Source organism: Geotrypetes seraphini, chromosome 17, assembly GCF_902459505.1.
Source record: "Geotrypetes seraphini chromosome 17, aGeoSer1.1, whole genome shotgun sequence".
In the NCBI taxonomy this organism is placed as follows: Eukaryota; Metazoa; Chordata; class Amphibia; order Gymnophiona; family Dermophiidae; genus Geotrypetes; species Geotrypetes seraphini.
Genome location: NC_047100.1, coordinates 36,433,229 through 36,456,916, shown reverse-complemented (window position 1 = coordinate 36,456,916; position 23,688 = coordinate 36,433,229). Strand labels below are relative to the sequence as shown.

The window sequence follows — 23,688 nt, the reverse complement described above, 5'->3', positions numbered from 1 at the left end:
ACTAATTTGTGTGTTAACTGGTTAACACATAAGAATTGCCATACTAGGACAGACCAAAGGTCCATCAAGTCCAGTATCCTGTTTCCAACAGTGGCCAACCCAGATCCCAAATACCTAGCTAGATCCCAGGTAGTAAAACAAGATTTTTATGCTGCTTATCCTAGGAGTAAGTAGTGGATTTCCCCCAGACATCTCAATAATGGCCTATGGACTTCTCCTTTAGGAAATTATCCAAACCTTTTTTAAACCCTGCTAATCTTTCTGATTTTACCGTATTCTCCAGCAACGAATTCCAGAGTTTAATTACATGGTGTGTGAAGAGAAATTTTTTCCGGTTTGTTTTAAATCTACTGCGTAGTAGCACAGTTTAATGAAAGAGCCCAAAAGATGCCATGTTTCCCCGAAAATAAGACAGTGTCTTGTATTCATTTGGGGCCCAAAAAAGGCACTTATTTTCAGGTAGGGCTTATTTTTTTCATGTACATGAGATCATCTCTCCCTTCCTCTCCTTCACCCCAATACTTCCTCTTTCCTTTCCTTTTCAAATCAAATGCAAGGAAGTTTTTCTTCACCCAAAGGGTCGTGGACACATGGAATGCGCTCCCGGAGGAAGTGATCCGGCAGAATACAGTACAGGGATTCAAACAGGGATTGGACGGATTCCTGAGGGAAAAGGGGATCGTGGGGTACTGAGGGAGGTACTGGGGTGATGCATAAATATAGACAGCTCACCAGGTCGTGCAGGTGCAAGGCCGGAGGGTTAGGACTTTAATGGGCCCCTTCTGGTGATTAAGGCAGGTCATGACCTGTTGGGCCGCCGCGGGAGCGGACTGCTGGGCGGGATGGACCTGTGGTCTGACCCGGCAGAGGCACTGCTTATGTTCTTTCTCTCCCCCACATGTGCAACATCGTTCCTCCTCTCTCACCCATCCCCTTGTGCTTTCCCTCTGCAGCATCTTTCTATCCCTCCATCCCCCTGTGCAGCAGAACCCTTGCCCAGCTTCCATCCTTACCTCCCTCTCATCCCTTGTGCAACAGAACCCTTGAACGCCCCCCCCCGCTGACTCTCTATTATTCCCTTCCATCCAACCCCCACCGACCACGACCATAAATACCTTCCTGCAGAGCAGCATCGGGCCAGCAGCACTCTAAACAGGCTGCTTTGCGGCCTTCTGTGTGCCGCATTACTGATGACATCATCAGTGACACGGCAGAGGGAAATCCCCAGCGAGAAGGCCACAAAGCAGCCTGTTTAGAGTAGAGAGCTGCACGGGAACGGGGACGACGGGAATCCCGCGGGACCCACGGGCATCCCGCGGGTTCCCCCTTTGGGTCACGGGGATCCCGTGGGGACGCCTCCTAGGGTCGCGGGGATCCCGTGGGGACGCCCCCTAGGGTCGCGGGGATCCCGTGGGGACGCCTCCGAGGGTCGCGGGGTTCCTGCGGGGCTGGATGTACTCAGTCGCGCGGCTCTTCTCCCTACCTTCTCTGCTTGCAGCACAGAGCCGAACGGAAGTCTTCCCGACGTCAGCGCTGACGTCGGAGGGGAGGGAGGGCTTAAACAAAGCCCTCCCTCCGACGTCAGCGCTGACGTCGGGAAGACTTCCGTTTGGCTCTGTGCTGCAGGCAGTGCAGGTAAGGAGGAGAGTAGCCTCGCGGTTCGAGTGGCTACCAAGGGAGGGGGCGGTCCGCCCCGCCACACCCCGCCCCGGTTGCAGAACAGCCGGCCAGGTCCCCTTACTTTTGTGGCACTTCCCCGACCGACCGACAACAGCCCCGGTCCGACAATCCTCCCTGCCCTGTAGCTGCGAATCTAAATTATCTTCTTACAGCAGCTGTAATAAGGTAATTTAGATTCGCAGTTAAGGGCAGGGAGGTTTGTCGGACCGGGGCTGTTGTCAGTCGGTCGGGGAAGTGCCACAAAAGTAAGGGGACCTGGCCGGCTGTACTGCATCCGGGGCGGTAGAGAAGGAGTGGGGAGAAGGACGCTGAAAGGCCATGGGGAAGACGGGAGGAGGGGGGGAAGGACTCTGAAAGCACTTGAAGACAGAGGAGGGAGAAGGACGCTGAAAGCACATGGGGAATACAAAGGGGTGGAGAAGGACGCTGAAAGGCCATGGGAAGGGCGGGGGGGGGAAGGACTCTGAAAGCACTTGTGGAAGACAGAGGGGGGAGAAGGATGCTGAAAGCACATGGGGAAGACAAAGGGGTGGAGAAGGACGCTGAAAGGACATGGGGAAGATAAAGGGGTGGAGAAGGATGCTGAAAGGCCATGGGAAGGGCGGGGGGGGGGGAAGGACTCTGAAAGTACTTGTGGAAGACAGAGGGGGGAGAAGGATGCTGAAAGCACATGGGGAAGACAAAGGGGTGGAGAAGGATGCTGAAAGCACATGGGGAAGACAAAGGGGTGGAGAAGGACGCTGAAAGGACATGGGGAAGACGGGGGGGGGGGGTGGAGAAGGACGCTGAAAGGCCATGGGAAAGACAGAGAGGGAGAAGGACACTGAAAGCACATGTGGAAGACAGAGGGGGGAGAAGGACGCTGACAGGACATGGGGAAGATGGGGGGGAGAAGGACGCTGAAAGGAAATGGGGAAGAGAGAGTAGGGAGAAGACACTGGCAGGGAAGAAGACAGATGCCAGACTATGGGGGTGCGGAGAGAAGAAGATGGGTGCCAGACCAATTTGGAAGGGGGAAGAAAGGGAGAGGCACAGTAACAGAGCAAATGGAAGATGCAGAAGGAAGAGAGACAGTGGATGGAAGGAATTGAATGAGAACATGAGGAAAGCAGAAACCAGGCAACAAAGGTAGGAAAAGAATTATATTTCTTTTTTTTTATTTTGCTTCAGGATAAAGTAGTATATTAGTTGTGTTGATAAAAATTTATAAACATTAGAGGCTCTGGTAGAAACCCATTTGCAAAGTATGTATTCTTCCCAATTAATATTTTCAAATTAATAAAGTCTTTTTGCTTATTTGTAAATGGGTTTCTACCAGAGCCTTTAATTCAGTAGCATAATTAAATGAAATAACTATTTCTGAAGTTTATATGGACGGGTGGGGACGGAGGGGATTCCTCGCGGGGACGGTTGGGGACGGAGGGGATTCCTTGCGGGGACGGGTGGGGATGGAGGGATTCCTCACGGGGACGGGTGGGGACGGGTGGGATTCCTCACGGGGACGGGTGGGACTTTGGCGGGGACGGGTGGGATTTCTGTCCCCGCGCAACTCTCTAGTTTAGAGTGCTGCTGGCCTGACGCTGCTCTGCAGGAACGTATTTATGGTTGCGTTCGGGAGTTGGATGGAGGGTCAGCAGGGATTCAGCTGTGCGGGGATGGGGGGAAGCGTGGCTGCCGACAACTAGGGCTTATTTTGGGGGGTAGGGCTTGTAGTAAGACCTACCCCGAAAATCATTTTAGGGCTTTTTAGGGTAGGTCTTAGTTTCGGGGAAATACGGTAGTGATTACAGCAGGGGTCCTCAACTCCCGGTCTGGGCCATGAGAAAACTGACGGCAACGGAGACTCACTCAGTGAAGGGCTACAGCAAAATGGCTGCCCCCTTCACTGAGGATAAAACACTAGGCATGGCCCAGCATGTCTTTTCCCTTCTCTCCGTGCCGGTCTGATGTTGTCCACATTTTCCGTCACGCTGAAATACTGCCAGCCTCGGCAGTGATTCAGTAACGTTGCCTGCAGCTGCCCTTCCGCCCGGGTGGATCACAGCAGATGGAAAGCAGGAAGGGGAGCTGCGGGCAATATTACTGAATCACTGCCGAGGCTGACAGTTTTTCAGTGTGATGGAAGGTGAGGGTGACATCGGACCGTCCTGGAGCGAAGGGTCAGAATATGCAGGGCCAAGGGGGAAGCCTCCTGGGCTTTTTTTTTTTTAAAAGTATGAAGGGGGGGGAGGAGTATTAATTAAGAAGTACCAGATTGGGGGGAGAGCTTATGGGGCCAGAAACAGAAGACAGAGAGAGAGAAATGTGGGCAATGGTCTGAAGAGAAAGAACTTGAACCTGGGGTGGTGTGGAGGAAGAGGAAAAGAGATACTTGAAGTGAGAACTGTTGGAAAATAAATTGAGAAATGGTGGACCTGGGGGAGGCAAGCAGTGCAAGAGATGGGATGGGGGGCAGTTGGAAAGAGAAAGGGAGAGAAGTTGGATCTGGGGTGAAAGGGAGAGATGCAGCATCTCTTTTTAAAATTTTTCTTCCATCTCATAGTTCAGCATCAAGGGGGAGGGAAAAAGAACAACGGAGAAGAGCGGGACCAAAATGTTGGATGATGGGGATAGAGGAAGAGAGAGCTTGGGAATCCTCATTAGCTAACATAGGGGTCCTTTTACTAACGCTAACATGTCCATTATAATCTACCCCATATTTTTTTGAGGTGAAAGGGCATAGCAGAGAGAATTTTGTGCCCACCCATCTTGAGCTCAGGCCCACCCAAAATTGTCTGCCTGTCTACACTACTGTTTACTGCACCTTATAAGTGCACTCAGGTTCCCTGCTATAAATATATTTAATTTTTGTGTGAAGGGAGTATGTTTTGGGGGTGGGGGGAGAGAGACAGAGAATGGGTGTTCCAGGACTAATCAGTTAGCTCAACCATATTACCACACACCAATTAGCGCAGGATTACTTAATGCTCAGGTTATAAGTGAAAAAGAGTAGTTAAATGCTCGTTATTGTAACCACTTAAAATTTACAATTTAGTTTCAAATTGATCATAGAGCTATTCAAGCCACACAGAAGAAAAAAGGCAAAGCGAGGATGTGAGGAAATTCACTGCTTAGTCCTGGGATAAGCAGCATAAAATCTGTTTTACTCTTTGGGATCTTGCCAGGTACTGTTGGAAAGAGAATATTGAGCTTGACGGACCTGTGGTCTGTCCCAGTATGGCATCTCTTATGTTCTCTTTCCTCCTGGGAATGGTCTCCATTTCCTTTCCTTCCAGGGACTCGGCTCTGCCACAGCATTTTCTGTTATTTGCCCCATGCAACAGTCAATTAGTCAATAGTTGCTGCAAATTAGGCTCCAATTCACCCTGGGGCCTGTTTACTAAAGGGTATTAAGTCCTAATACACACTTAGCGTAGGAAAAGATGTAAAATAATTTGTTTTGCCTGGTTTGCACAAGATCTTGCCTGGTTTGCACAATTCTCCTTCGGGCCCCCTCGGTGATCCAGCGGAGAGGCGCGTGGGAGCCCTGCTCCGCCCCTCTCCACGACCAGCGGCGGACCCAGCACTGAACCACAGCGCCAGCGGCGCACATTCTCCTTCGGGCCCCCTCGGTGATCCAGCGGAGAGGCGCGTGGGAGCCCTGCTCCGCCCCTCTCCAAGACCAGCGGCGGACCCAGCACTGAACCACAGCGCCAGCGGCGCACATTCTCCTTCGGGCCCCCTCGGTGATCCAGCGGAGAGGCGCGTGGGAGCCCTGCTCCGCCCCTCTCCAAGACCAGCGGCGGACCCAGCACTGAACCACAGCACCAGCGGCGCACATTCTCCTTCGGGCCCCCTCGGTGATCCAGCGGAGAGGCGCGTGGGAGCCCTGCTCCGCCCCTCTCCACGACCAGCGGCGGACCCAGCACTGAACCACAGCGCCAGCGGCGCACATTCTCCTTCAGGCCCCCTCGGTGATCCAGCGGAGAGGCGCGTGGGAGCCCTGCTCCGCCCCTCTCCAAGACCAGCGGCGGACCCAGCACTGAACCACAGCGCCAGCGGCGCACATTCTCCTTCGGGCCCCCTCGGTGATCCAGCGGAGAGGCGCGTGGGAGCCCTGCTCCGCCCCTCTCCACGACCAGCGGCGGACCCAACACTGAACCACAGCGCCAGCGGCGCTCAATCACTTTCGGGCCCAAATTCATTAAAGTGGTGAGCAAAATAACTCGGAACCCCCTCACCAAGAACAGGAAGCTCATCACATACATCCACTCTTACGATCAACACTAATAGCTTACTAAACCACAGACCTCACAAAAAAAAAAAAATGGCATTGCATACGCCAAAACTCATCCTTGTCATCATACTAACTGCCACATTTATAGCAAAATGGAAAACAGCAGGTTACCAAATCCGCACCATCCCTATCCTAACAACAACGCACAGACCTGTTCAACATACCAGAATATTCTACACCCCTAGAACACTAACTCCATGTCCATCCAGCCAAGCTAACATTCCCACTATCTGGGGAAAAAGACCACCACCAAAGCCCAGCACAATCACACAAAAATACCAATCTTCACCAAGAACCATCATCAACACAACCACTACCCCCACCACAAAATTCACCACAATAGATTGCACATATATGAACATCAGATCCATTAGCCCAAAGGCAGAATTAATCAAGGACTGGCTGATCAAAGATAATCTAGGCTGCCTCTTCCTAACCGAAACATGGCTCACCTCGGATTCAGATCCATGCATTACAGAATTCTGCCCCAAAGGATATAAACTAGAATTAGTATGCAGAGAAAACAAAAGAGGAGGAGGTTTAGCAATCATAATAAAAAACAATCTCAACATTGATGTCCTAACCAAGTACTCCACCCCTTACCTAGATCTGCTAGCCTGCCAAATATCTGACAAATCACTAACCGGAAATCTGAATTGTCTTCTTTGCTACATTACTCCAGGCAAATGGAACACCTCAAAACAAGAACTTGAAGAATTCATCTTCCAGAACTCTCTCTCCTCCACACACAACTTGATCCTTGGAGACTTAAATCTCCACTTAGAAGATCAATCATCCAAACAAGCAACAGATATACTCTCATACCTCAATTCCCTATCCTACCAAATTCTCAACCCAGAACCCACTCACGAAAAAGGTCATCAACTTGATATAGCAGCTTACTCACCTCCAAACCAAAACACACAAAAAATTCACATCTCAAACGGGTCCTGGCACCCCACCCTCTGGTCAGACCATTACAAATATTCATTCACTATCAATTGGGCTCAAAATAACAGCAAACCCATCCCAAAAAAATCGCACATCAAGATCAGACCGAAAATCGAATATACCACATTCTGGAACACAGTTGACCCCGAAATAGACCCCAATAACCCCAAAGACTTCATAAACAGTTGGCGGACCCTCAGTGAAACCACACTAAACGAACTAGCTCCAATAAAAAACAAATACAAAATAGACAGACCATCCAATAAATGGTTCGACGACGAACTCTTACAATTAAAAAGGAAATGCAGACAACTAGAAAGGTCATGGAAAAAACAGAAACAAACTCTTACCAAAGATGAATGGAAAATCCAACTCAAACTATACAATACCAAACTGAAGGAAAAACGAAAAAACTTCTACTCTAAACTCATTGGCACAGAAAAACCAGACACTAAAAAACTTTTTGACATTGTAAGAAACCTCACCGACACCAAACCATTTCTCGCCACCCAAGGAAACCAAACTCCCACAGCCACCCAATTAGCGGACTATTTCAAAAACAAAATCATCACAACCAGATCCACATTCAACAATTCACGAACCAACTTAGAAGAAATACAAATCAATCCCACAGTAGATGAAGCAATACCAGCAGACAGGATCTGGAATACCTTCCCAAAGATACAATGGTCAGATGTGGACAAGCTCTACAAAAAATACAGCAAATCATCATGTGACCTGAACAACTGTCCCCCATACTTACTAACTACAGCCTCCACCAAATTTAAAGCCACCCTCACACTATGGCTTCAAACTACACTAAGGGAAGGTCACTTCCCACCAGAACTAGGAGAAATCATAATTACTCCTATCCTAAAAGATCCCAAAGGTCCTATAGACAATCCTACAAACTACAGACCAATCGCCTCAATCCCACTATACATCAAACTAACAGAAGGCCTAGTCGCACAATATCTCTCCAACTTCCTTGAAGACCATCACATACTGCATCCATCCCAATCTGGATTCAGATCTAACCACAGCACAGAAACTCTACTGATATCACTATTAGACACAGCCCGACAACACCTTAGCAAAGGAAACAAACTACTTCTCATTCAACTCGATCTCTCTGCCGCATTTGACCTAGTTGACCACCCCACATTACTCCAGACATTAGACGCAATAGGAATCTCTGGTAATGTTCACAACTGGTTCCAAGGCTTCCTTAAAACTCGAACATACAGAGTCAAGTCAAAAGAGCATCTATCCGACCCATGGTCAAACCCATGTGGAGTACCACAAGGATCGCCACTATCTCCTATATTATTCAACCTCTTCATAGCATCCCTCGGCATTACCCTAGACGCCCTAAACACAATATCATTCAGCTATGCGGATGATATAACAATTCTCATCCCCTTCAACATACAAGACCCCTTATCAACAAACCACCTGAAAATAATAATGGAAACGATAGAAAAATGGATGTCAAGTCATAAACTGAAACTGAACTCGGAAAAAACTAAATTCCTACTATTAGAGAAGGAAAAAAAACCCATCATGCACAGAACTGGAATTAAACACAATCAAGTACCCAATGCAAAGCACACTCAAGATCCTAGGAATTCAACTAGACAGAAATTGCACAATGCAGACCCAAATCCACAAAATCATCCAAAGAGCATTCTTCACAATGCGTAATCTACGAAAAATAAGAAAATTCTTCATCAAGGATCAATACAAGATAGTAGTTCAATCCCTAGTACTAAGCATAGTAGATTACTGCAACAGCCTTTACCTATCATGCCCAAACTACATGATAAAACAATTACAGACAGTTCAGAACACAGCCCTCAGACTCATCTACTCCCTCAGCAAATTTGACCACATCACAAATGCTTACCTTGACTCACACTGGCTACCAATAAAAGCAAGATCCCAGTTCAAATTCTACTGTCTACTATACAAAGTAACACACGGAACGGCACCCAGCTACCTAAACAAAAGACTACACCGTAATCGCTCACACAGACTAAGGAGAACTCAAAACCTATTCACTTACCCTCCTCTCAAAGGTACACGACGTAAGAAACTATACGACAGCCTTTTAGCCACTCAGGCAGCAAGAATTGACACTACCATTTCCAATCTACTGATCAAATCAATAGACATAAAAGAATTCCGAAAAGAAATCAAAACTCATCTCTTCAAAAAACACTTTCCTTCATCTTAACCTCAACATAGCACTAGAAATTACACACACGAACACCCCTCCATAAATATACCTAAACATTGTACAACTCACTTCATCAACCTACGATTTATCTACTACGTGCTCCAAATTTCCCCTGGAAACTTCCAGACTAACAATTGTAACTTGATACATTCCTGATTCTATGTACTGTAATATTCCTGAATTTGTCCAGTCTCTTAAATTGTAATCCGCTTAGAACCGCAAGGCACAAGCGGAATAGAAATCTGTAATGTAATGTAATGTAATCTTTTTTTTTTTATGTACAGTATATGTTATATCGAGGGAGTGTACAGACCAAAGGTGGAATTGTCCCAATCAGAATGGTGCACAAAAAAGTGTCTTTCAACTCATCTGATAAATCCAAATGCCTTTATTCATCCAAAATTCATAAAATGACTCTATGACTCGACATGCGCATGTTTCGGCCCAGCGTTTGTTACTGTGAGACATCTTTCCAAAGCAATATTTAGTGAGATTGTGCACTTTTTTTTACAAAGTTGGAAGACTCATAAGACTCCTGAGGCAGGCCGGTTGGGTCGAAACATGCGCATGTCGAGTCGTAGAGTTATTTTATGAATTTTGGATGAATAAAGGCATTTGGATTTATCAGATGAGTTGAAAGACACTTTTTTGTGCACCATTCTGATTGGGACAATTCCACCTTTGGTCTGTGCTTTTGAGGTTGTGGTTTTGTTTCCCCCGTTTTATCCTTGTCCTCATATCCAGGGAGTGTGTCATGGACAGAGAATGGGCATAGAAGCACTGGCATAGTCAAGGCGGCAGGCCATGCCGGGCACCCATCTTAGTGAGGGCAAAGGCCCTGTCCTCCTCTGCAGCTCCCATTCCCCCACTGCTTCCCTTCTCCCATACCTCTGTAATGTTCCTGGTGCAAGCAGCAACCCCCAACCTGCTGTCATGCCAGAGTCGGCTCTTCCTCTGATGTCACTTCCTGGAACCACGCCTAGGAAGTGTTGTCAGAGGAAGAGCTGACGCTGGTGCGATAGCAAGCTGGAGGGGGGGGGGTTGCTGTTCGTGTCAACAACGTTAGAGGTACGGTGGAAGGGAAATAGCGCATGTGCGGCAAGAGGGCCAAGGAGCTTGTGGAGGTGGGGGTGGAGAAGAGGGCGGAGAAGGGTTGCCATCGCCCCGGGCACCTCTCACCCTTGCTACACCACTGTATGGAAGCATTAACCAGCATTAGGATTACCACCTCCTAAACAGTAAGTGCCTTCATATTATGCAGGTAACGAGTTTTAATGGTAACATTAGCACACAACGTGTAAAAAAAAAAAAGAAAAAAATCCCACATAACACAACAAATTCCTCTGATAGGACACATTATACCCAGATTTTACTGCCCTTTGTTAGCTATCTCTCAAAACAGTTTGCAAAATGTAGTCGTATGTTTTAATAGAACAGGTACAACTTTGGGATGAGCAAACTATCTAGAAATGATATGCTACATGAACACAAATCAGTTCAAAATTCATTCAAGTATTTATTGTAAATACAAGTCAACAATTTTTGAAGATAAACATTTATTAAAAGTTTACTTTCTCATATCACGTTCTATGAATTGAACTGACTCTCAGAATTTTCCCTTTATTTCCTGGATTTAAAAAATTGTATTACATTGGTTTAATAACTTATTGCAAAGTGTTTAAAAAGAAATTTAAAAGAAAAAAGTTCACAGTAAACACAAGCGTCGGTAGTTCCTTAGTCATCTCTACAGAAAGTACAATAAGAAGAGATTATCAATCTTTCAGGGCAAGTTTTGTAAGCATCCAAGCCCCACCTTTAAAATCTAAGCTACATTTCTAATCCACACCCAAGTCTCTTTTTGCATATATTATTTTACATGTATGAAAGACACCCACCACAGTCTGAGACTTTTGTCCAGCTCAACACAATTTAATTTGAAGAGAATATTCAAAGTAGAAAGAAATTGTATGAAACACCTACTAAATACCTCATAATTTAAGAAAGGTTTTACAGGTAGCAAATGCCAGATTCAAACTCTCTCAAATGTGCAATGTGACTGAGTTTTGAATCTGGTTCTGGAGCCCATCTTCAAGAATTAGCTGGGAAGGCTGGTGTTTCATGTACTAAAATCTGAACACAGTTTCAGAGACAGAAGAAATTGACCTGATTTAATCATTGTGATAATTAACCATTAACTTTGCATGCAACAATCTCCTGCTTCCACTGAAGATTTTCAAGCAGTTTGGTTAGATTTTCCCATTTTGGTTTTCAGCCTTCTATTAACAATCTGTTGCTGGGAACCAGTGGAGGCCTTTTAAAGTTCTATTCCGTTCTGACGGGGGTAATTTTGTGCCTTTTTGCTGTGAAGACTGGTAATCACATGAAACAGTGTCTGAATCTCACACACACACACACTGATAGAGAAGGTTCCAGGGAGTAACGTTAACACATCCTACTACGGTCACCATTTTCTAAGATAAACAGAGCTACAGTTGGGAAGTGCAGGTGACCTGACTCCAAGTTCTAGGGAGGGAGTGGCAAGCCTTGCTCATAGAGTGACACTCAGGAGATTAGTTTTAGAAACCTCTAGTCATCTCTCACCTAGGAGGAAATTTGAATCATCCAACTAGAGTAAGGGTGTCCAACCTGCGGCCCGAGGGCTGCATGCGGCCCTGGTTAAGGGCAATGCAGTGTTTTCCTCTGCTGCCCTTGGGTGTTTACCGTCTTGCCGGCTCCCGCCTCTGTCTTGCTGCAGCGTTTGTGCATTTGTGCGGCCCCAGAAACATTTTTTTCGGACAGTGCGGCCCAGGGAAGCCAAAAGGTTGGACACCCATGAACTAGAGGCTAGATGCACTAAAGTCAGCAATCGTCACTTAATCTGTTTTCACAGCTTTAGTAACGATCACTTTTACAGACCCGATTCACAAAACGGCCCACCGTGTTTTTCCCCTTGATCGCCCATGCAAATGAGCTGAAACCCCATGCAAAGAAGCCAAGCGATTGATGCACTAACATCGCTTGACCTATGCAAAAAAACCCAAACACAACCCAGGGGTTTTAGCTATTGGAAAAGATTTGTCCTATACCTGTCCCATTAAAAAAACAAACAAACGCAAAAAAAAACCCCGATGGCCCTCCCCAAACAAATGCAACACTAGGAATAACCCCCCCCCCCAAGAGAGAAAATTGGCAGGAGGGATGCCTACACCTCCTGCCAACAGAGGCCCCCCAAACTATTCCCTACCCTCCCAAAAAAGGCAGGAGTGATGCCCGCTCCCTCCTGCCACCAGATGCTCCCCCGAACCCTCCCCCTTTGTTAAATGTTAGGAGCTGGAGGGAAGCACAGTCCCTTCAGCTCCAAGTCCCACATGTCGAAAATGATGGGTCTGTCCCTCTCTGGTACACCATGATTAGCTCAGACAACTAAGTTTCAAGTTTAATATGTATTTGATTAATCGCTTATCTTTTTTACTAAGCGATGTACAATATAAAAGGGGCCTTAGGCTCATAAGAACATAAGCAGTGCCTCCGCCGGGTCAGACCATAGGTCCATCCTGCCCGGCAGTCCGCTCCCGCGGCGGCCCAAACAGGTCACGACCTGTCTGAATCACCAGAAGGGGCTCCCTTGCCACCTTGGTTTCTCATTGAAATCCTATCTTCCCATCGTAGTCCTAACCCTTCGGTCTTGCACATGCACGACCTGTTGGGTTTCTATACTTATTACCTGGTTAGCTTTCTATACCTGTGTTACATCCCAGCACCTCTCTCAGTATCCCACGATCCCTTTATCCCTCCCGTCCAATCCCTGTTTGAATCCCTGTACCGTACTCTGCCTGATCACTTCCTCCGGTAGCGCATTCCAAGTGTCCACGACCCTTTGGGTGAAAAAAAACTTCCTTGCATTTGTTTTGAACCTATCTCCCTTCAGTTTCTCCGAATGCCCCCTCGTACTTGTTGTCCCCTTCAGTCTGAAGAATCTGTCCCTATCCACCCTCTCTATGCCCCTCATGATCTTGAAGGTCTCTATCATATCTCCCCTGAGCCTCCTTTTTTCCAGAGAGAAGAGCCCCAGCCTATCCAACCTCTCGGCGTATGGGCAGTGTTCCAGCCCTTTTACCAGTTTCGTTGCTCTCCTTTGGACTCTCTCAAGTACCGCCATGTCCTTCTTGAGGTGTGGCGACCAATACTGAACGCAGTATTCCAGATGTGGACGCACCATCACTCGATACAATGGCATGATGACTTCCCGCATCCTGGTTGTTATGCCCCTCTTTATGATGCCCAGCATCCTGTTGGCTTTTTTCGAGGCTGCTGCGCACTGTGCAGATGGCTTCAGTGATGCATCCACCAGCACACCCAAGTCTCTCTCAAGTCTGCTGTCTCCCAACAATGCCTCCCCCCAATTTGTAGTTGAACAACAGGTTCTTTTTCCCTATATGCATGACCTTGCATTTTTCCACGTTAAAGTGCATTTGCTATTTGTTTGCCCAGTCTTCCAGCTTGTCCAGGTCCCTTTGCAGGTCCTCACACTCCTCCCTGGACCTAACTCTACCGCACAGTTTGGTATCGTCTGCAAATTTTATAACCTCGCACTTTGCCTCCTTTTCCAGGTCATTGATAAATATGTTGAAGAGTAACGGCCCCAGCACCGATCCCTGTGGCACACCGCTCGTGACTCCCTGCCAGTCAGAATATTGGCCCTTCACTCCGACCCTCTGCAGTCTACCCGACAACCAGTGCTTGATCCATCTGTGCACATCCCCTCCCACCCCGTGGTTCCACAGCTTCCTAAGCAGCCTTTCATGTGGCACCTTGTCGAAAGCCTTTTGAAAATCGAGGTAAATGATGTCTATGGGTTCCCCATTGTCCACCCGACTGCTTATTCCCTCAAAGAAGTACAGAAGGTTCGTTAGGCACGACCTTCCCTTACAGAATCCGTGCTGGCTTGTTCTCAGTAGGCCATTCCTCTCGATGTGCTCGCAAATGCCGTCCTTGATCATAGCTTCCACCATCTTCCCTATAATTGAAGTCAGGCTCACCGGCCTGTAGTTCCCGGGGGTCACCCCTCGATCCCTTCTTGAAGATAGGTGTGACATTCGCCAATTTCCAGTCCTCTGGTACCTCACCAGTTTTCAAGGATAGGTTGCAAACATGCTGGATTGTGCCCGCTATTTCTTGTCTTAGTTCCGTCAGAACCCTTGGGTGGATCCCGTCCGGGCCCGGTGATTTACCGCATTTTAACCTATCTGTTTGAGGACATCCTCCTTACTTACCTCTATGTGCTCCAATTTTTCGGCCTGTTCCCCACTCATGAGCTCCTTTGAGTCCGGTATATTAGATGTGTCTTCGCTCGTGAAAACCGACGAGAAGAACGTGTTCAACCTCTCAGCTACCTCTTTATCCTCCTTAATCACTCCCTTCCTATCCCCATCGTCCAACGGCCCCACCTCCTCTCTCGCTGGTCGCTTCCCCTTTACGTAACTGAAGAATGCCTTGAAGTTTTTCGCCTCCCTGGCCAGCCTCTCTTCGTATTCCCCTTTCGCTCCTCCCTCTGTATCCCATGTGATGCACAGGGAGGGGCCTGTCTGACCTCTGAGCAAATCGGGGCCTTAAACTTCTCACCATGCATCACATGGTGCACCAGAGAGGGGAAAACCCATTATTTTTGACAGGTAGGACTAAGCTGAAGGGACTGTGCTTCCCTCCAGCTCCTAACATTTAACAAAGGGGGAGGGTTTGGGGGAGCATCCGGTGGCAGGAGGCAGCGGGCATCACTCCTGCCTTTTTTGGGAGGGGAGGGAATAGTTTGGGGTGCCTCTGTTGGCAGGAGGTGTGGGCATCCCTCCTGCCAATTTTCTCTCTTGGGGGGGGGGGGGGGGTAATTCCCAGTGTTGCATTCGTTTGGGGAGGGCCATCGGGGATTTTTTGGTGGGGGGTTTTTTTTTTTTTTAAATGGGACAGGCATCACTCCTGCCTTTTTTTAGTGGGAATCCTTGTGCCTGAAAGTTAGGCATGGATTCCAGTGGTAAGTATTGTCCCTGACTTTGAGGACCTGGGGAGGGAATCGTCAGCGGGCACCAAGCAATTTAACACACTCTTAACAATTAGCACGCACTACACGCCAAGATGTCCATTACATTCCTGTGGGCATCTAAGCATTATTTCATGCTAAATCATTTATTGCCAGTTGATGAATTCCTCCCTTAGCGATCATATTTTTTGGCCTCATATATAGAATTTGGTCCTATATATATAGCACCTACTTGTATCACTGATTGTTTAATCAACCAACCACCTGCACTATATACAAATCTTGTTTTCTTCATAACTCTGTTAATTAAATTTTGATAAAATTTGGGATAATTTGCTTACACTCACCGAGACAATGTTGTCACCATGTAGTGATTGTTTAAAGCAAAATGGCATGTGTGTCATGACAAAACAGCTGCCATCTTGACATCTTTATTTTGACATTGGTTATGATTCTCAGACTGGGGCAAGAGGTTCCAGAAAAGAGATGGAAGAGGGTAAGCATAGAATACGGTTTCAAGAAATTGCAAGAAACGGACTCAACTGATTGCCAGTAAGGAAGGAGCAGGGTCTGATCAGTTCGCACTAGAGAATGACATGGGGACAAATTTGTCCCCGTCCCTGCAGGAACTCAATTTCCCCGTCCCCATGAGTTTTGTCCCTGCTCCATTCCTGTAAGCTCTGCCTTAACCTCACAAGCCTCAAACACTTATGATTTAAAGCGCTTGAGGCCTGTGCAGACGAGGATGGAGCTTGCAGGAATGGGGCAGGAACAGGAAAAGAACTCGCGGGGACAAGATGGGAAAATGAGTTCCCGTGGAGATGGGGAAAAATTTGTCACCAAGTGATTCTTTAGTTCGCACTGAAGAAAACATCACACCAGTTGAAGAACCAGGCAGTGAAGGGATGTCGCATAGGTGATGTGGCCGGTGTGAGTATAGGCTTATTGTAAATTTATTTAGGATAATATATTTCAATTGTTACTGAAATTGGTTATGTTTTGACAGTTATGCAGAAAACAAGCTTTGTATAGTATTTTTCTTAAAATACTGTTGTTATCTTTTTACCATTGTAAAAATCAAATAATGCAAACAAACAAAAAGAAAATGTTTAGACAGCTTCTCTCTTCCTTTGTTACAGATTAATGATAACAATCATTTGGAAAGCGCTCAAAGGAAGGCAGCTATTCAGAAGTGGCACGTGCCCACACAGCAGCGAGCTTGTGCGCCCCTGGCCCTGACATACCGGTAATCAGCAGGCAGCTGTCCAGCGAAGCACCAGCGACCAGCACAATTAGGAAGTATTGCGGGTCCAGGCATTAGTGCACTTGTGCACTGCAGGCCCCGACAATCAGCAGGCACACAAAGTAAAGGTACCGCTGGGGTGTGTGTGTCTGGTGGTATATTCGCTTTGTAAGACGCACCCTTATTTCCACCCACTTTTTTTGGGGGAAAAAAGTGTGTCTTATGGAGCAAAAAATACGTTATGTTTCCTAAGGATCTAGAATCAGAAAATAATATTAAAAATTGAACTAAGGCCAGTACTGGGCAGACTTGCATGGTCTGTGTCTGTATATGGCCATTTGGTGGAGGATGGGCTGGGGAGGGCTTCAATGGCTGGGAGGGTGTAGATGGGCTAGAGTAGGTTTTAACAGAGATTTCGGCAGTAGGAACCCAAGCACAGTACCGGGTAGAGCTTTGGATTCTTGCCCAGAAATAGCTAAAAAGAAAAAAAATTGAAATTGAATCAGGTTGGGCAGACTGGATGGACCATTCAGGTCTTTATCTGCCGTCATCTACTATGTTACTAGGTTATGTCTGTGAACAAGTAAAGCTCAGTAATGCAAGAAGGCACTGGGCCATACTGTCAACACTGTAGCCACACATTTACCCGACACTCTTTTTCCAATACAGAATGAAAATGAAGAGAGAAAATAAGAAAGCTGGGTATTGCTTTTAGTGAATTGTCTTTGGAAAACTAGCAATGCGAATGTGAAAAAGTGATATTAGTGTTCAATTAACAGGGGATCGGAAAGCTATCTTAGAGTCTCAATTTCTTTTTGAAAGGATAGCTGGAGAGTGCTGATGGTATCTTGGGGTCAATATATGCAAGGGGGTGCTGAAAGTTCTCAGCCCAACCTTCTAAATTCTGAGCGTTACTTTGCCAGTGTAGCTGAAAAGAGTTATCTTATTTTGTTAAGTGACAATTTTCAGAAATGAAATTCTATGTTTTTTGACATTGTTTCAGATTATTGAACCATATCCACATCATTCTCTTCTTGGTTGGGTTGTGAACTTTTCAGCACCCCTTAGTATGGTTGAGGGGGCTACTTTCTGCCTCTCCATTCAAGTTCATAACAGAAAGGGAGAAATGGATGGGAGGAAGAGCCACGTGCTTGAAGGACAAGGTACTTCTCAATAGGTGAAAAGAACCTCTTTGAGGAAACATCCAATAAACAGTTTAAGGATGGGATAGATGTTATTGACAGTAACTGGTCAGCAGTGTTGTGACCGCACATGGAAAGATATTTGGTGGCTCTTTCAGCTCATTGGATCCATTGTGGCCCTGACTTAAAATTTAGTGAAGACCACTGTCCTAGGGCTTTAGAGAGTCCCTTAACCTTCTTTTCAAGAGACAGTAGCTTAAGTCTGAATGCCAGAGAGCTTATTATCCATTTAGACTAAATACACCATTGAAAACATACAATGTAATTAAGCCCCGCTCCCTCCCAGTGAGCTTTATCGTTCCCTTCACTTCATTGCCAAAAAGCATCCTCTGCATTTATCTCAGGCTTTCATGAATTCCAATGCCTTTGCTGCCTCTACCACGGCTGGAGGGCATCTGGAAGTGCGCGGACGTCGATGTGATGACATCATCACGTAGACATCCGCACATGCCACTAGTGGTGGGAGTTCTAGAGAGGGAGAAGCACCATAGGACATGTCTCTCACCGTGAGAGGCGCGTCCTGTCATCAGTCATCTGGTGCCTCTTCTCAGCTATCTCGCGGCACACCTGGAATCTGCCGATTTGCGATACACTTCTCTACCACCTGCAATCAGAGTCTTTGCATATGTACCACAGCCTTTCTGTAAAGAAAGTTTCTGAAATTATTTCTTAATCTATGCTTCTCAAAACTCAAATGATGACCTTTTGTTCTAGAACTTGTTTTCCACTAAACCACAGGTGTCAAGCTTGAGGCTCCGCTGCAAATCCGGCCCACCTGGCTATTTCATGCGGCCCGCAGCGTGATCGATGCAGCATTTTCATTGCCGCCCCCCAGTGTTATCTTCTGGCCGGCTCCCTCCCTCCTCACTGCCGCAGTGCACAAAGCCGCAGGAGGCGGCGGCTCCTACGCATGTCCTGAGCCTTAACCAGAAGCCTTTTCTCTGACGTCGCACCGTCAGAGGGAAGGCTTCCGGATGAGGTGCGGGATGTGTGAGGAGCCGCCGTCGCACGCGGCTTTGTGCACACTGCGGCAGCGACAGTGAGGAAGAGGGAGCTGGCCAGAAGATACACTGGGGCAGCAATGAAAACACGCATTGCACCGTGGGCAGCATAAAACGGCCAGGCGGGAGCAGGCCAGAAGGTAAGACACCCGCCAGAGAGAGGCACCTAATTGAAGCACAGCAAGGAGGGAGGGAAACAACAAAGGTAGGGGGAATGATTTTATTTTTAATCGAATGGTCAATTTTGAGAATTTTCTTCTGCTGTCTATATTTTGCACAGTTCAGGAAGAAATGCATTTGTTTCTATTTCTCTGGGGTTGTACTGCACGTAGACTAGTCTTGCATCTTAGTCTTTGGTCCCGTATTTGCATCTAGAGTTATCTGTGTTCTGGCAGGAATGAATAGTGAGAAGTATACAGTGTGCGCTTTTTGTAGTTTAATTTTGTGGTTAACCATTACCATTGTGTGTTAATACGATTATATTGTGTCTGTATATATGAAAAATGAATGGAAAAAATAGTGCTACAATTGGTAGTATTATGGGGGTGGGGTCTGGCCCGTAACTTAGCCTGTGTTTTGGATTTCGGCCCTTTAATGTGCTTGAGTTTGACACCCTGCACTAAACAATGTTTGCTTCTTAGACAATTCAGATACTTCAAAGGCATAATGCATATCAAATAAAGAGGCAAAAGTACACTCTGACTTGCCTGAAGCTGACACCAGAGCAATAGCAGACACGGCAAGACTGCCTAGACAATGATGCGTAAAGCAGATCCTTTTACTAAAGTGTATAAAACTGTTAATGTATGAATAGGGCACGTTAATTGCTACTGCCAAAGCATACTAACAGCTACCACAGTGGCATGTCTGTTTGTGCATGCTGATTAACGAGTCAACAGCACGTTGGTTGGCACAGAAGCTGGGTGGGTCACAGGCTGAGGCTAGACATAGAGCACACACAATTATCGCATGCTAACTTCCATTTGTGCAGTTAATTCGGTTTTACTTAGTGCGTCTTCAGTGGGAGGAGCTAAATTGGGACCATGTGCTATACACGCTAATGCATAATTTGCTGGGGGGGGCGACGTTACTTTTGCTGTTAGGGAATGCTAAGTGCATAGACTTCCTACATGATAGTAATATAGCTTCAGTACTATTAAACAGACTTTAAACTGAAATAACAGACTGTACACTCAAAAAAAAAAATCACTTTAAAAAACATAATTTAAATGCGGTTTTGTCCAAGGACTGTTGCTTGCAGTTGAGGATTCAATGCATTTCCTGGGCTCTAAAGGTATCAAGACATCTTTAAATAGTCACCGGCCTTAATGTCATATCTGTGTTAAGGCTAGAGATAATCTGAGGCCTGCTCAGTTCCTCAACATGGCACTTAACCACAGCTGCTTCAGGGCAGACAGCACTGAGGACGGAAGCAGAAAGAAACTGGACATATAGAGACCACACTTCTTTAAGTGTTTACATTGTAGACAGTGGAGTGATCTAAATTTCTAAAAAGAAGCTTTCAATTCAAATAGAATTCAGTATGGCTGACGTACTGATTTAAATACAACTTTTTCAACAGAAAAGCAGTCAGAGGCGAAATAACATTCATGCTGATTTTGAAAATCATGTAAGTGGACAAAAGCAGAGACAACCACCTCAGTCTGTATTAAAAAAAAATAATTGTGATAGATACTGTAAATGTACAATTTTGCCTGTTTTAATCATAAAGGGCCACTGTTACAAAGGCACAGTAGCAATGTTCTAGGCTTCACTGCATTTGCTGCGGGAGAATTGTTACCGTGGCTTTGTAACAGGGGCCCAAAATTGCTAAAGATATTTCATTTTAAAAGGGATTTGGTTTGGAGCAGGACAAAGACAGCAAATATACAGAATATTCAGCAGTAAACTCCAGCTGATAATATTTAAATTATCCACCTAAACGGCAACAGATCCAACTTTAAATGGATAGGCATCCATTTAAAGTTATATGGATGTTTATTTTTAAAGCAGCACTTGAACAGGCAGTGGAGAAATGTATAACTTTAAAGGAATTTTTAACCAATTAGATGGTGGCCACACTGCTAAATACTGTAATATTGTCCTCATTACACATAAACTAAAAAGGTGCACATAGACATTTTGCAAAATGTTGAAACCCCATAAAAATTCAACATACATTAATCCTCCCTCTCCCTGAAGAAGTGGCCTAACAAATGAAATGATTTCAAGTGGAGTTGTTGCCACTTTTCTATTCCATTTTCTCTAAGCACTTTAGCGGTGGTTTGATGCCAGCAAACTCTAGTTACTCAGAGAATGCCTTGAAGAATAATTTTTTGTTAGAATGCCCTTCCTCTTATTTCATCACTTAAACATAAGCACATCTCAGCAATCCAATTCCTTTAAAATCAAAGACAGAAATGGTCTCAAGTTCTGCAGTACTGGTTCCTATGAGTCTTAAGTCATCCTCAGACTCGCTGGAATGCAAAGAGCAGTAGGAATAAAGTGCATGAGGGACAGACTTAATCTCCCATAGTACAAACACCCATCACACACATACACACAGCGCTGGGCATCCTAGCGGATGTTTGGTTGTGCTGCCAACTTTTTGACCTTTTAAAGAAAACAATAGCTCTTAAATATAAGTATGAAAATATAACTTAAAAAATGCAAAGTAGCAAAATAGAACTGAAGCAGACTCGCATGCTTTGTTCAACCAATCTGCTCTATAGGTACCTTGGCAAAATGACAAATTGTTCTGATATCGTTACATAAAATCCTGCTAAGGTCTAGAGTATGCAACTATGAAACTACTCCTCTAGGAATGAATAATGTTGCCATAAGCCTATTTTAGTAACACAAGGTGCAGGTTTCAACCTGCTGAAGCTTCTCCTTTCAGAAGGTCTTTTATTCTCAGTAACTTCTGAGCTGCGTCTTTGTCATCTCCTCAGTAACCTTAGCGACTGCTCCATCCTGATATTTGCCGTGTTCAGACAGTGAAAATCATTCTTGCATATTTGGTCAGTGTGTCTGTAGTGCAACAAAATTCCCAAATTTTAGACCACCTGAATAATTTTGACATGTTCTCAAAGAGTGACGGTCTTTCAGAAAATTGGGGAGGGAGATCATTACAATCGATTAACCTCTCTTCCCCCCCCCTCCCATAAAAGCTGTTGACCAAGCTGATGCCTCTGGACCATGAGAACCATTGATATAAAAGCCAGAAGGGAGCTCAGGGGGTCATATAGGCAGCCCAAAGCGATGCTTCTTTTTTTTAACGGGTTTTAAGTTTGTTAGTCTTCTAATGTCCTCTTCTGCTTCAGATTCTTCCATTTCATCATCAGCTGATATAAGGATCTTAAAAAAATTTCCAAATTAAAATATTAGAAATTAGTAGCATTCATGATACAACTTCTTTAAGTCTCAAGACTAACTTTAATGCTAAAATGTAAAAAAAGAAATATGACAAAGATTGATTCAATTAAATAATTGTATGGAAAGGGAGGGGGGAAGAAGGGTTTAGATATATATACCTTTGTTATGATCTTGATAGATTTATCAAGTGATGTTAGTAATTCTATGTATTACTTATATTGTGCACTTGTTGAAAGTTTAAAAATGAATAAAGAATTATTAAAAAAAAAAAAAACTCTAAATACTCGGCCATACCTCCATTTTAACAATGAAACAAAGGGTTGGAAGCGAGGGAACATGGTATACAGGGAGGTTAACACAAAGTATGGAATGCCAATGTAGCTCAACTCTAAATACTCGGCCATACCTCCATTTTAACAATGAAACAAAGGGTTGGAAGCGAGGGAACATGGTATACAGGGAGGTTAACACAAAGTATGGAATGCCAATGTAGCATTGCTGCACCAGGAAGGGGAAAGCCCGCCATTTTGAAGAGATGGACCTGCTGGCAGGAGGGAGTGGACATCCCTCCTGTCATTCTTCTGTATAAGTCAGTGTTTCTCAACTCAGTTCTGGAGTACCCCCTTGCCAGTCAGGTTTTCAAGATATCCACAGTGAATATGCATGACTGGCAAAGGGGTACTCCAGGACTGAGTTGAGAAACACTGGTATAAGGTACGGGAGGGAGGCGTGGATGTGGGGGGCTGTTAAAGCCATTTGGGAGAACTGGCCCCTTGAGCTGGAGGGGCGGGGAATTTCCTTCCTGCCAGCTCCAGAGCCTCAACTGATCGGGATTTCCCTGGGGCTCCTCTTCACCCACCCAAAGGCTGAAAGAAAAAGTGGGGGTACTTTGCCATCCTTTTTAGCCTTCCAGTACTGACCCAGCACCGATTCATCTTTCGCTCTTCTCTGATAGATACCACTTGTTTATCCTTACTTCCTTTTTTCTTCCTTCTCTAACCCCTCTCTTCCTTTCTTGCATTCTCTTTAAGAATCAGAGTCCCTTGAACCTTGTGCTTCTCTTCTCTGAGCCCCAGGAATAGAAGGAAGCAGTGCAAGAACAGAATGAGTGTGTCCCTTCGTTTTTTTGCATTTCCACCTCCCTTACATACTTCCTCTGTAAACATTAAGTACAGCCGTGGAGGATACAGAGCATGTGCTCACAGTGTGTCCATTTTTAGGCATGCTGCTGTGGGACTCCGGGAGAAAGGAAAGAGGAAAAAGAGCAAATTCGTTGTTATTTGGAGGAAGGATCTGTCTGACCTCAGTCATTCCTCCTCTTAACCTGAACTGCAATGGGAGAAATACTGGCCCAGTATAACTATTAGTCAAGACTCAGCATATGTAAATGGATGCTGGCATCATCTCCAGTGTTAAAATCCGAACTTAAATGGAACCTACTCCATATTTAATATTGGAATAATTTTCTAGTCTAAAAAAGGAGGGGGGACATGGGGGGAGGTGTTGCAGAAGGGTCCCAGAATCAAGGAATAGAAGGTTTTTATGTATGAAAATAATGAGGTCAGCAGCCCAATTTTGTATAGGTTGCCTAGGTCAGAAAAGAACTTAATTTAAAATGTATTTTGCAAAAGGGTCACTGAACTCAAAGCCTTTGTAAAACGTACATAAGCATACAGAAAAACACATAGTG

At 45.5% G+C, this 23,688-nt stretch overlaps 1 protein-coding gene and 1 long non-coding RNA gene across 4 annotated transcripts in view; one reads left to right on the top strand and one right to left on the bottom strand.

Annotated features, from left to right (window-relative positions):
* LOC117351224 (store-operated calcium entry regulator STIMATE-like) overlaps positions 1–23,688 on the bottom strand; it is a 310,978-nt gene that overhangs the window by 43,629 nt on the left and 243,661 nt on the right. Inside the window, exon 8 of the mRNA XM_033926229.1 lies at positions 21,866–21,980. Coding sequence (XP_033782120.1) covers positions 21,866–21,980 — 115 coding nt within the window. The remainder of the gene's footprint in view (positions 1–21,865; positions 21,981–23,688) is intronic.
* LOC117351225 overlaps positions 1–23,688 on the top strand; it is a 127,427-nt gene that overhangs the window by 30,855 nt on the left and 72,884 nt on the right. For all 3 annotated transcript variants that reach the window (XR_004537352.1, XR_004537354.1, XR_004537353.1), the window contains exon 2: positions 16,317–16,548. This is a non-coding gene — a long non-coding RNA (uncharacterized LOC117351225). The remainder of the gene's footprint in view (positions 1–16,316; positions 16,549–23,688) is intronic.